This window comes from Panulirus ornatus, chromosome 7 (assembly GCF_036320965.1).
Source record: "Panulirus ornatus isolate Po-2019 chromosome 7, ASM3632096v1, whole genome shotgun sequence".
Classification (NCBI taxonomy): domain Eukaryota; kingdom Metazoa; phylum Arthropoda; class Malacostraca; order Decapoda; family Palinuridae; genus Panulirus; species Panulirus ornatus.
In genome coordinates this window covers 43,308,735-43,323,734 of record NC_092230.1, presented here as the reverse complement: position 1 = coordinate 43,323,734, position 15,000 = coordinate 43,308,735, and the positions used below count along the sequence as shown (strand labels likewise).

At 45.9% G+C, this 15,000-nt stretch overlaps 1 protein-coding gene across 11 annotated transcripts in view; it reads right to left on the bottom strand.

Moving 5' to 3' along the window:
- The window catches only part of Mef2 (myocyte enhancer factor 2), a 1,047,678-nt gene that overhangs the window by 63,417 nt on the left and 969,261 nt on the right, over window positions 1-15,000 (bottom strand). For all 11 annotated transcript variants that reach the window (XM_071663621.1, XM_071663613.1, XM_071663614.1 and 8 more), the window contains one exon: window positions 11,850-12,475. In XM_071663621.1, the coding sequence (XP_071519722.1) occupies window positions 11,850-11,903 (54 nt within the window). In that variant the 5' untranslated portion in view covers window positions 11,904-12,475. The remainder of the gene's footprint in view (window positions 1-11,849; window positions 12,476-15,000) is intronic.

Sequence of the window (15,000 nt, the reverse complement as noted above, 5' to 3'; positions counted from 1 at the left end):
AAACATAAATCAAGCAAGAGAACGCGTTCGAAATGATGTCAAGACGAATAATTTAGAGCACATGAATGTGGTTGATGTCTTGAATTCAGCTAAACGATGAAGTTGTGATGTGGACGGCGTTCTAAAAGTTTAATTAGCCGCTCGACTGTAAAGATAGATCGGGAAGTGATGGGGTACCCGCGAGTGTAGAACTCCCTCCCCCGTACAGTACAAGTGATGGGGTACCCGCGAGTGTAGAACTCCCTCCCCCGTACAGTACAAGAGATGGGGACCCCATGAATGTAGAACTCCCTTCCCCGTACAGTACAAGAGATGGGGCCGCTATGAGTGTAGAACTCCCTCCCCCGTACAGTACAAGAGATGGGGCCCCCATGAATGTAGAACTCCCTTCCCCGTACAGTACAAGTGATGGGACCCCCACGAGTGTAGAACTCCCTCCACGCACAGTACAAGAGATGGGGACCTCGCGAGTGTAGAACTCCCTCCACGTACAGTACAAGTGATGGGGACCCCATGAATGTAGAACTCCCTCCCCACACAGTGCAAGATATGGGGACCCCATGAATGTAGAACTCCCTCCCCACACAGTGCAAGAGATGGGGACCCCATGAATGTAGAACTCCCTCCCCGTGCAGTACAAGAGATGGGGCCCCCGCGAATGTAGAACTCCCTCCACGTACAGTACAAGAGATGGGGACCCCACGAGTGTAGAACTCCCTCCACGTACAGTACAAGTGATGGGGCCGTTATGAATGTAGAACTCCCTCCCCCGTACAGTACAAGAGATGGGGACCCAATGAGTGTAGAACTTCCTCCCCGTACATTACGAGAGATGGGGTCCCTACGAGTGTAGAACTCCCTCCCTCGTACATTACGAGAGATGGGGCCCCCGCGAATGTAGAACTCCCTCCCCCGTACAGTACAAGTGATGGGGACCCCATGAGTGTAGAACTCCCTCCCCCGTACAGTACAAGAGATGGGGACCCCATGAGTGTAGAACTCCCTCCCCCGTACAGTACAAGAGATGGGGCCCCCGCGAATGTAGAACTCCCTCCCCCGTACAGTACAAGAGATGGGGACCCAATGAGTGTAGAACTCCCTCCACGTACATTACGAGAGATGGGGCCCCTACGAGTGTAGAACTCCCTCCCCCGTACAGTACAAGAGATGGGGACCCCCATGAGTGTAGAACTCCCTCCCCGTACAGTACAAACAGTAGTCACACACACACACACACACCACACACACACACACACACACACACTACACAACACACACACACACACACACAATTACACACACACACACACACACACAAAATCTTGCATATTCAAACAACCACAGAAAATGGAATATAACATTGTTGTAAACACACCATATATAATATATATATATATTTTATATATTTTTTTTTTTTTTTTTTTCTACCTTACCCTTCTGTCTGTAGACTAATGAACTCACAACCCCTCACCCATCCAACTTCCCCCCCTCAGTCTTCACCACCATATATTTACAAAACTCTCCCCACTTACCCTTACATCAACCCTCACCTCCCCTACGTCACCAACCTTACATCACCATCACCCTCTCCACATCACCATTGGTTCCCCACATAACTTCTCTCCTCCTCATACCTGCCACTTCCCACTCCCTTCAGACTCACCCCACACCCAACAATACACCAGACCACCCGCGACCACACAACCAACACCCCCTCAACCCCTCACCCTAAACTTCCGCTTTGCCTCACCAAATCACCTCCAGATACATACAAGCTCCACCAATAAAATCTTCTTTAGATTCACATCTCAAGAACATTCAACACCTACTCTGAACGATTCCAAGCTACCTTACCCCTAAAACCCCAATCATTTAAAAAATATATAATTAATATTACCCCTACCTCCGCTGACAACACCCCCACCCAACTCCCCCCCCTTCCCCACATTTACAACCCCCCATACCTACCACCCCCCCCTCACCTAACCCCTCACCCTCCCCACGTCAACCAACCTTCCCCCCCACATCAACCATTCTTCTCCCACAATAACCTTTGTTCTCCCACATAACTCTCCTCCCCCACATTAACTCCCCTTCCCCCCACATCAATCGTCTCTTCCCCCCTACATTAACCACCCTCTCCCTCATTAACCCTCCCCTTCCCCTGTTATTAACGAGCCTTTGCCTCATATTAACTGTCCCCCTCCCCACATTAACCGATCTCTCCCCCACATTAACCGATCTCTCCCCCACATTAACCGATCTCTCCCCCACATTAACCGATCTCTCCCCCACATTAACCGATCTCTCCACCACATTAACCGATCTCTCCCCCACATTAACCGATCTCTCCCCCACATTAACCGATCTCTCCACCACATTAACCGATCTCTCCCCCACATTAACCGATCTCTCCACCACATTAACCGATCTCTCCCCCACATTAACCGATCTCTCCCCCACATTAACCGATCTCTCCACCACATTAACCGATCTCTCCCCCACATTAACCGATCTCTCCACCACATTAACCGATCTCTCCACCACATTAACCGTCTTCCTCCCTTACATTAACCCCCCCTCTCTCCCCACCATTAACCACCCCCTCCCCTACATCAACCACGTCCCTCCCCTACATCAACCACTCCCCTCCCCTACATCAACCACCATTAACCACCTCTCTCTCCCCACCTCCCTCCCCTACATCAACCACGTCCCTCCCCTACATCAACCACACCCCATCCCCTACATTAACCACCTTCCCCCCCAACACCCACCCACCCCCCTCTCCAACTAGAGCGTAGGCGCTTTTGTTTGAGTGGGGGGGTGGTTGAGTGGGGGGTGGTTGAGTGGGGGGTGGTTGGGTCGGGCAGGAGAGGGGAGGGGGGAGGGGGAAGTACAGGAGGGGGGGGGGGGGTTAGCGAGGCAAGGCGTCCAGCGCTACTTCACAATAATTGGTTTAATTATAACTATAATGGTGTTGGTGTGGGCGGGAGGGGGGAAGAAGGGTGTTTGGTGGGTGGTGTGGGTGGGGGAAATGGGAAAGGCGAGGGGAAGGGGAGGGGAAGGGGGAGGTGGAGGGAGGTGGAGGTATATGCAAGATAGTGTTACCCGTTTTCTTTAATCACCCCACAATGAGATTTTGGACCTGGAGAGAGAGAGAGAGGGGCGCGCGCGCAGAGGGGAAAACGCGTAGTGCTCACCGCAGGGTCCAGTGACTCGCCGCCGCAGATGCCGCACGTGTACGAAACCGTCCATTCGAGGCTGATCTGGGGCTGACTTAAACCATACCATCTGGTTTTCTTTTAAATGTTGATGTAATTGTACCGTACCTGTTTCTCATTTTCTTTGGGAGCCCCACTCTTGTGTATATTTCTGTCGTGATATATATATATATATATATATATATATATATATATATATATATATATATATATATATATATATATATGACCACACTGAGAAGACATTAATTTTTGCAGTATGTATACAAAAAAAAGAAAAGAAAAACTCTATTATTATTCATTTTGGTTTCTCTCGTTTTTTCCCTCGAAGGTTCTCATGATCATACCAGCCACACACAACCTGGCTGCTATGGTGTATCTGTCCTGTTCATAGAAATTCCAGTGTAAGGAGGGATTAAATGCTTGCTCTCTCTCTCTCTCTCTCTCTCTCTCTCTCTCTCTCTCTCTCTCTCTCTCTCTCTCTCTCTCTCTCTCTCTCTCGTGGGGGAAAAGCAAGGGAACTTAACATGTTTATATAGTTTATATACGTTTATATAGTTTATATACGTCTTAATAACCAACAAGGAGGAGGAGCAGCAGGGGCCGCCCGGTGCTGAGCAAGACACACACACACACACACAGACACACACACACACACACACACACACACACATACACACACACACAGACACACACACGCACACACACAGACACACACACACACACACACACACACACACACACACACGTACACACACACAGACACACACAGAGAAACACACACACACACACACACACACACACACACACACACACACACACACACACAGAAAGACACAGACACACACACACACACACACGCACACACAGAAAGACACAGACACACACACACACACACACATGACCTCCCTGAGCTTGGCTGGTCAGCTGGTCGACCTTTCCTTATATAACGCAGGTTCGGGTCGCATATTATTTATGTACGGATCTCAAGGTCAGCGTTGCTACGGGGAGGGAGGGAGGGAGGGAGGGAGGGGAGGGAGGGATGAGGGAGGGAGGGAGGGATGAGGGAGGGAGGGACACCTCTGCAAGCTGTATCGATCGATTGCCGCCCCCCTTCCCTCCCTCCCTCTTCTTCCCTCCCTCCTCCTTTACCACCCACCCACCCTTCGAGAAAGCCCTCCAACCCCTCCAACTGTGGAGGTTGGAGGTGGGGGGAGTGTGTCCTCAGGTGATATGTGTGTGTGTGTGTGTGTGTGTGTGTGTGTGTGTGTGTGTGTGTGTGTGTGTGTGTGTGTGTCCCTCCCTCCCCTCCCTCCCTCTCCCTCTCCCCCACTAGTACAATTAGCATTCCTAGCTGTCATGAGTGGAGGGAGGGGAGGGGGGGTTGGAGGGAGGGGAGGGGGGTTGGAGGGAGGGAGGTTGGAGGGGGTGGGGGGTGATGACTGTAAGGTCCCTTGGGTGAGAGGAGGGGGGGGAGAAGGAGGGGGGAGAGTATGTGTGTGTGTGTGTGTGTGTGTGTGTGTGTCTCTCTCTCTCTCTCTCTCTCTCTCTCTTTTAAGTGGTTAAGGGAAAGGGGGGAAGGGGAAGAGGGGTAAGGGGAAGAGGGGGTAAGGGGAAGAAGAAGAAGGGGGTAAGTCCTTGTTTTGGTAGTGGTGGAAAGATGTGGCGTGGTGGGGTTTTATAAATAATAAAGTCGGTTGCCAAATATAGAATCAATATTGCTATTCTTGGGGGGGGGGGGTATGCGTGTGCGCCGGCGGGGGGGGGGGGGGGGTTGGAGAGAGAGAGAGAGAGAGAGAGAGAGAGAGAGAGAGAGAGAGAGAGAGAGAGAGAGAGAGAGAGAGAGAGAGACACTTCCCTCCGCCCCTACAGCTCCCGGTTCTCTCTCTCTCTCTCTCTCCACCACCTCCCCCCCCCTTCACTGAACCCACCCCTACCGCCACCCACACACACACCCACCTTACCCACCCACACACCCACACGATCTCCAGACGACCAAACGCGCACACACACACACACACACACACACACACACACACACACACACACACACACATCCAGGGAATCTAAAAACACGACCATTATATCATCGCTACGACCGTCTACTGCCATTCATCTACCTATCACTGCCATCTACTACCTTTCTTCTACCGATCCCTGCCATCACTCTCATCTGTCATCATCATCTACTACCACTGCTGTCTACTGATGTCTATCCATCGGCCATCACCATCTACGACCACCCATCCATCTACCGTATACCACCACCCATTCATCTACCATCTACTACCACCTGTCTATCTGCCATCTACTACCACCTATCCATCTGCTATTTACTACCACCCACTCATCTACCATCTACTACCACCCATCCATCTACCATCTACTACCACCCATCCATCTATCATCTACTACCACCCATCCATCTACCATCTACTACCACCCATCCATCTGCCATCTACTACCACCTATCCATCTACCATCTACTACCGCCCATCCATCTACCATCTACTACCACCCATCCATCTACCATCTACTACCACCTGTCCATCTACTATCTACTACCACCCATCCATCTACCATCTACTACCACCCACCCATCTACCATTTACTACCACCTGTCCATCTACCACCACCCACCCATCTACCATCTACTTCCACCTGTCCATCTACCACCACCCACCCATCTACAATCTACTACCGCCCATCCATCAACCATCTACTACCACCCACCCATCTACCACCACCTGTCCATCTACCATCTACTTCCACCTGTCCATCTACCACCACCCACCCATCTACAATCTACTACCGCCCATCCATCAACCATCTACTACCACCAATCCATCTACCATCTACTACCACCTGTCCATCTACCATCTACAACCACCCATCCATCTAGCATCTACTACGGCCCATCCATCTACCATCTACTACCACCCATCCATCTACGATCTACTTCCACCTACCCATCTACCATGTACTACCACCTGTCCATCTACCATCTACTACCACCCATCCATCTACCATCTACAACCGCCCATCCATCTACCATCTACTACCACCCATCCATCTACCACCACCCATCCATCTACCATCTATTACCACCTGTCCATCTACTATCTACTACCACCCATCCATCTACCATGTACTACCACCCACCCATCTACCATTTACTACCACCTGTCCATCTACCACCACCCACCCATCTACCATCTACTTCCACCTTTCCATCTACCACCATCCACCCACCTACAATCTACTACCGCCCATCCATCAACCATCTACTACCACCCACCCATCTACCATCTACCACCACCTGTCCATCTAACATCTACTACCACCTGTCCATCTACCACCACCCACCCATCTACAATCTACTACCGCCCATCCATCTACCATCTACTACCACCTAACATCTACTACCACCCATCCATCTACCATCTACTACCACCCACCCATCTACTATCTACTACCACCCATCCATCTACCATCTACTACCACCCACCCATCTACCACCACCATGCCAAGTCTCCCTACCTAACCTAACCTATCCTCCTCGCTCCCATCCCCACCAGCTCACCACAGAACTATCCCCCTTCTGCTCTAGACCTAACCAGACATGGTCTAGCCTCTAGCCTGCACACCACGGTCCACAACACGACCTTCATCCCCTCCAGCAAAAACAAAAAAAAAAAAAAAAATAAACCCCTCAAGAAACCCACTAAAACAACCCGTTTTCTTTTCACATGAACCCTACAGACGAGCAGGTTTATATAAATATATATATATATATATATATATATATATATATATATATATATATAAACGCGTTTATATATATACATGTGTATGTGGGTGGGTTGGGCCATTCCTCGTCTGTTTCCGAGCGCTACCTCGCTAACGCGGGAGACGGCGATTAACAATAATAATAATTATAATGACAGTAATAATAATAATAATAACAATGATAATATATATATATATATATATATATATATATATATATATATATATATATATATATATATATATATATATATATATAATGATTATCATCTACTGAACTATAGATGGTCTTCTATAGCTATCTATAACCTTCCTATCTCTTATCGAGGCTGGTGGAGGATATGCTGTGAGTCAGTCTGGTAAGCAAAGTTTATATAAACATTTACTACACATAACATAAATGTTTACAGACCACTCTTGAACTTTTCTTCCTCTGAACATATGCTAAAGTGGATCGCTGATTGGAAACCGAACACGGATTTCAATTGGGTAATATGCGATACCACACACACACACACACACACACACACACACACACACACACACACACATATATATATATATATATATATATATATATATATATATATATATATATATATATATGTGTGTGTGTGTGTGTGTGTGTGTGTGTGTGTGATTTTTCTTTATTTTCAGGGAAGGAGTGCAAATGACTGGGAGATGTGTAAGAGATAGCGGCAGGAGGTCAAGAGGAAGGTGCAGAAGTTAAAAAAAAAAAAAAAAAAAGTGGGCAAATGAGAGTTGGGGTGAGCGAATATCAGTGAACTTTAGGGAGGATAAACAGATATTTTGGGAGGAGGTAAATAATGTGCGAAAGACAAGAGAACCAATGGGAATATTGCTCAAGGGGGTAAAAGGTAATGGTGAAGTGAGGAGGAGATAATAAGAAAATTTCGCAGGACTGTTGAATGCGTTTGATGACAGAGTGGCAGATGTAGGGTGTTCGAGCTGGGGTGATGTGAGAAGTGTGCCAGTCACGAAGAGTGATTTGGTGAAGAGGCAAGAAGTGGTGACACCCTTACTTTGGACAAAATATAACAAAGCTGCTAGGGTGGATGATACTGGAGGTGAAGTCATTAACAAAGAGGGTTGACCGGGTTGTCGACTGGCGAGTTAAGATTTTCACAGCATGTATGGATCATGGTGAGTTGCCTGAGGACTGGCGGAAAGGATGCAAAGTGTCAATACATAAAGACAAGGGGGGGTGAAGGTGGGTGTTCATGAGTGTTCAAACTACGGAGGTAAGTTCGCTGAGTGTACCTGGTGAGCTGTATGGGAGGGTAGTGACCGAGAGAGTGAAGATATGTACAGAGCATCAACTGGAGAGGAGCAGTGTGATTTCAGAAGTGGCAGAGGATGTGTGGATCAGGTGTCTGCAATGAAGAATGTGTATGAGAAATACTTAAAAGAAAAGGACCATGGATTTGTATGTGGCATTCATGGATCTGAAGAAGGCGTATGATAGGGTTGATAGAAATGCCTTGTGGAAGGTCTTAGGAATATTATGGTGTGGGAGGTAAATTGCTAAAAGCCATAAGTTTTTATCAACGGTGTAAGGCAGGTGCACAAGTAGGAAGAGAGGAGAGTGAATGGTTTCACGTGAAGGGTGGTCTGCGGAAGGGGTGTGTGATGTCACCATGGTTGTTTAACTTGTTTATGGATGGGGTGGTGAGGGAGGTAAATGTGAAAGTCTTGGAGGAGGGGCGAGTATACAGTCTGTGGGGGATGAGAGGGGCCGGTATGTGAGTCAGTTGTTGTTTACTGATGATACAACGCTGGTGGTAGAACGTGTGTGAAACTGCAGAAGTTGATGACTGAGTATGGAAGGGTGTGTGAAAGGGGGAAGTTGAGTAAATGTGAATAATAGCAAGGTTATTAGGTTTACCAGAGTTGAGGGACACGTTGGTTGGGGATGAGTGTTTAAATGAAAGTGACGGGCTTTAAATACCTGGGAATGGACATGGCAGCGGAAGTGAGTCATAGTGTGGGTGAGGGGGCGAAGGTTCTGGGAGCAGTGAAAAATGTGTGGAAAGAGATATTTTCATCTGGGAGGGCAAGAATGGGTATGTTTGAGGGTATAATATTCCCAACATTACCATACAGATCCGAGGCATGGGCTATATAGCTATGTAAGACTGTGTGGAGGAGGGTGGATGTGTTGGAAATGAAACGTTTGAGGATAATATGTGGTGTGAGGTGGTTTGATCAAGTAAGTAATGAAAGGGTAAGAGATTTAAGTGACAATAAAAAGAGTGTGGTTGAGAGAGCTGAAGAGGGTGTGAAAGGGTAAGACAGAGGTGCGATATTAAAAAGTGTGGTTGAGAGAGCTGAAGAGAGTGTGTTGAAATGGTTTGGACAAATGGAGAAAATGAGAGAGGAAAGGTTGATAAAAAGGATATGTGTGCGTCGGAATGGAAGGGGCACAAGGAGAACGGGAGAACAAACTGGAGATGGAAAGGTGGAGTGAAAAAGGTTTCGAGCGATTGGGGCCGGAACATGCAGGAGGGTGAAATGCGTGCACGGGGATAGAGTGAACTGGAACGGTGTGGTATACAGGGCTAGACGTGCTGTCAATGGACTCAACCACGGCATGTGAAGCGTCTGGGGTAAACCATGGAAAGGTCTGTGGGGCCTGGTTGTGCATAGGGAGCTGTGGTTTCGGTGCATTACACATGACAGCTAGAAAATGGATGTGAGCGAGTAAGGCATTTCTTCGTCCGTTTCTGGTGCTACCTTGCTAACGCGGGGAACGGCGATCAAGAGGGGAAATAAAGAATATATATATATATATATATATATATATATATATATATATATATATATATATATATATATATATATGTGTGTGTGTGTGTGTGTGTGTGTGTGTGTGTGTCAATGAAATCTATCTAGTCTTCAGTCAACCATAGAATCATTCCCGCCATCCACTCTTATCCTCCACCCATCACCCGTCTATCCTCCACCCATCACTCGTCTATCCTCCAACCATCACCCGTCTATCCTCCAACGGCCCAACTGTCTACCCGTCTATCCTCCAACCACCATCCGTCTATCCTCCTACAGCCCAACTGTCTACCCGTCCATCCACTATCCACAAGTCTGTCCCTTCGCTCACCACTCATCCACTACCCCTCTATCCGTCCATCCATCACTGAAAATGCCCCTCTATCCCCATGCCGCCTATCCTTCTATCCATCCGCCTGTTTCACTAACCTATCCGTCCATACCCATTTCCCCCCTTCCGTCCGATCCCCCCATCCATCCTTCTCCCATTAGCCAGCAGCACTTCAGTGGATATCAAGTTCCACAAACAACCCCTCTCTCTCTCTCTCTCTCTCTCTCTCTCTCTCTCTCTCTCTCTCTCTCTCTCTCTCTCTCTCTCGGACTATCCATTCCGACCTTCCCTGCGGTGGGCGCCACGCGCTGTAGCCCGACCCAAACTGGAAAATCTCGTCACACGTAAAAAAAAAAAAAAAAAAAAAAAAAAGGAAAAAAAAAATTCGAAAATTCGAAAAAAAATCGATTTTTTTTTTTTTTGGGGGGGGGGGGGATGGGGAGGTGGTGGACCCCCCCTGCCCTATCCACCACGAACGTCGAAACCAACGTGTATTATAGAAACAAGCTAACTACAAACAGGCAATTACAGTCAAATGATATAATCAAATGTTTCTCTTCTGTCAGACATGAAAGAAAGAAAAAATACATCACAGTGATTCTAGTGCAGTGAAATGGCACTGCTTTTCTCCCTCTTTTCTTTCAGTGAGATGGCACTGCTTTACTCTCTCTCTCTTTCTCTCTTCTCAGTGAAATGGCACTGCTTTTCTCTCTCTCTATTTTTTCTAAACAACCTGTCAAATGGTTAGATACAATTCGAAATATTTTTTCTATTTGCATACGCGTATATATATATATATATATATATATATATATATATATATATATATATATATATATATATATATATATATATAAATGGATGATGGTGTTATATAAACCATGTCTATAGTTTACATCACTCTGAACTTACCAGCATGTTGGAAATACCCCTACAATCTCTCTCTCTCTCTCTCTCTCTCTCTCTCTCTCTCTCTCTCTCTCTCTCTCTCTCTCTCTCTCTCTCTCTTGGCGTCCCTCGCCCAGAGCTCAGGCTCCACCTCAGCTGGTCAACTGGGGCGCCACATGACATGTGATTCAGCTGAGGGGAAGGGGGAGGGGGAGGGGGTTAGGTAGGTAATTATCCCCAGAGACTCTAGCCTTGACTGGTCGTCACACACACACACACACACACACACACACACAGTAGCAACAGGACACAGTGAGAGAGAGAGAAAAAAAAAGAGAGATGTACTGGGCGTTACCTGAAAGGAGAAGGAGTGCGTGTGATTGGGATACGTACAAGAGCAAACGGAGGGAGGAGAAAGTCCACTCAAGCGCCCGGGTAATACTAACTTGTACACACACACACACACATCTTCAACCTTCAATATAAATTATCAGAATACACATGGAACTCATGATTCATCAGTAACCATATTTAAAGAACATTGGGCCATGAACAATTCACAGCTCGTACAGAATGAACACTGAGATCTTGGGGAAGAACATATTAACCATCATATCAACAATGCCTCGATGACCACTGGAAAGCACATTAAACAAAAAAAAAAAAACACACTTTATCATAAGAAAGAAAACGTATCCTTCACACACACAGACATCTGTGGGGAACAGACATCCAGAATCAACCGTCTGTTGCGCTTACCTGAGGAAGAGAAAAGAAAGAAAGACAGAAAGGAAACAGAACACTTAACTCACCTGTCTGTTGCGTTCGTCTGTGATCCGAGAAATCTGTATCTTCTTGCGACCCATGTTTGTGGCGGTGGTAGATGTGGTGGTGGTGGTGGCGTTGGTGGTGGTGTGGTGGTGGTGTGGTGACAGTGACTGTATGTTTGAGTGGGACAACAGGAGCAGCAGTCGTGATGGTACAAACGAGATGGCTTGAGTATAAGGCAGCGGTGGTGTGGCGGTATCAGGGAGGAGTTGGGTTGTGTGTGTGTGTGTCTATATATCTCTCTCTCTCTCAGGGGGGCTTGTCCCTCTTGTGCTTTTTTTCCTTTTTCTTCTTTTCCTCCCTCAAGCCCACCACACAGATACCGGAGGAGGTCGAGCACAACGCAGGTGCCTCTTAAATAAAGCACACACACACACACACATAAAATACAGGAGCTATTCGCAAGGACACGATTTTATCACAGTAGGTGTTGAAGGCGTGGTGGTGAGTGAGTGAGTGAGTGAGTGAGTGTTTGAGTGGCAGGCTGAGCAAGATGAAGGCCCCCCCTTCGTAGGGCTACCGGCCGCTCAGGGCTTCCCTAATGAGGATAAGGGGTCTGTGTCCCGACGTAGCTCGGTCTCAATCCATCCACAGCAACGCCTCTCAAAAACTGTAAATGCAAAAGAAGAAAAAAACAAATGAATAAACGAATAACTATAGACATCATGGGATCATACACATAAATACAAGCATCAACATAGAAATGTACATAGCAGATAATCGCATATATATATATATATATATATATATATATATATATATATATATTCCTATGAGACCACGGGGTAAAATGAAACACGAAAAGTTCCCAAGTGCACTTTCGTGTAATAATCACATCATCAGGGGAGACACAAGAGAGAAATATAAGTCAGTTGATATAAATCGAAGAGAAGAAGCTAGGACGCCATTTGGTAAATACGTGATATATATGTATATATATATATATATATATATATATATATATATATATATATATATATATATATATATATATATATATAACACAAACCAATTAAATCATCCACGTAATTTCTCTCTCCTGTAATAATGGATATGAATCTAATTTACATCAATGCAAATTAGATACTTTAGATCTAAAGAACTCTAAATGGGCGATAGATATATTTCTAGTGTGTGTGTGTGTGTGTGTGTGTGTGTGTGTGTGTGTGTGTGTGTCTATCTAGTATTCTGTACTATTTTTCATTTCTTCATATATTCTTTCCCCTCCCAGTACCTGAAGCGCTGAAATCGATCTCCGTTGAAAAACACATTGTTCTCGGTTGCCCAGATAAAACACTTCCTTCATGTCTCCTTTATAATAAGCCTTTCACCATCGTCTACGGATGTGATTTCCACGATGTAATACAAGTAATGTAATGTAATGTAATGTAATGTAATGTAATACATGATGCAAGTACAGCTCCTTTTGGGGGGGAGAATGAACTTGCGTACTGTGGAGGCTGGCAACGGTGATCTTGGGAATTGGCAATGAAGAAGATAGTGAATTAAGCAGGCACACACACACACACACACACACACACACACACACACACACACACACACACACACCCTCCTCCTCCTCCTCCTTCCCAGGGCACGTGCTGGGAGGGGGGGGGGGAAGTTCCATGGGGCCGGGTCCAGGGCTGAGGACATCATGGGGGGAATTTTTCTTTTTTCTTTTTTTTTTTTTCTTCTTGAAGTTGGTTTTGGAGGAAGACGTCTGTTGACGGGGGCAATATTCTACTAGACGTCATTGGTTCGCTCATGGAGACAGCTTGGAGGGGATGGAAATAGCATGGAGGGGTTGTAAATTAGTGGTGTTGTAAACAGCATGGAGGTGCTGTAAATTAGTGGTGTTGTAAATAGCCTGGAGTTGATGGAAATAGCATGGAGGTGTTGTAAATTAGTGGTGTTGTAAATAGCATGGAGGTGTTGTAAATAGCATGGAGGTGTTCTAAATTAGTGGTGTTGTAAATAGCATGGAGTTGATGGAAATAGCATGGAGGTGTTGTAAATAGCATGGAGTTGATGGAAATAGCATGGAGGTGTTGTAAGTAGCATGGAGTTGATGGAAATAGCATGGAGGTGATGTAAATAGCATGGAGGTGTTGTAAATAGCATGGAGTTGATGGAAATAGCCTGGAGTTGATGGAAATAGCATGGAGGTGATGTAAATAGCATGGAGGTGATGTAAGTAGCATGGAGTTGATGGAAATAGCATGGAGGTGTTGTAAATAGCATGGAGGTGTTGTAAATAGCATGGAGTTGATGGAAATAGCATGGAGGTGATGTAAATAGCATGGAGGTGTTGTAAATAGCATGGAGGTGTTGTAAATAGCATGGAGGTAATGGAAATAGCATGGAGTTGATGGAAATAGCATGGAGTTGTTGTAAATAGCATGGAGGTGATGAAAATAGCATGGAGGTGTTGTAAATAGCATGGAGGTGTTGTAAATAGCATGGAGGTGATGAAAATAGCATGGAGGTGTTGTAAATAGCATGGAGGTGATGAAAACAGCATGGAGGTGTTGTAAATAGAATGGAGGTGTTGCAAATAGCATGGAGGTGTTATAAATAGCATGGAGGTGATGCAAATAGCATGGAGGTGATGCAAATAGCATGGAGGTGATGTAAATAGCATGGAGGTGATGTAAATAGCATGGAGGTGTTGTAAATAGCATGGAGGTACTGTAAATAGCATGGAGATGTTGTAAATAGCATGGATGTGTTGTAAATAGCATGGAGGTGTTGTAAATAGCATGGAGGTGTTATAAATAGCATGGAGGTGATGCAAATAGCATGGAGGTGATGCAAATAGCATGGAGGTGATGTAAATAGCATGGAGGTGATGTAAATAGCATGGAGGTGTTGTAAATAGCATGGAGGTGATATAAATAGCATGGAGGTGATGTAAATAGCATGGAGGTGTTGTAAATAGCATGGAGGTGTTGTAAATAGCATAGAGGTGTTGTAAATAGCATGGAGTTGATGGAAATAGCATGGAGGTGATGTAAATAGCATGGAGGTGTTGTAAATAGCATGGAGGTGTTGTAAATAGCATGGAGGTGATGTAAATAGCATGGAGGTGTTGTAAATAGCATGGAGGTGTTGTAAATAGCATGGAGGTGATGAAAA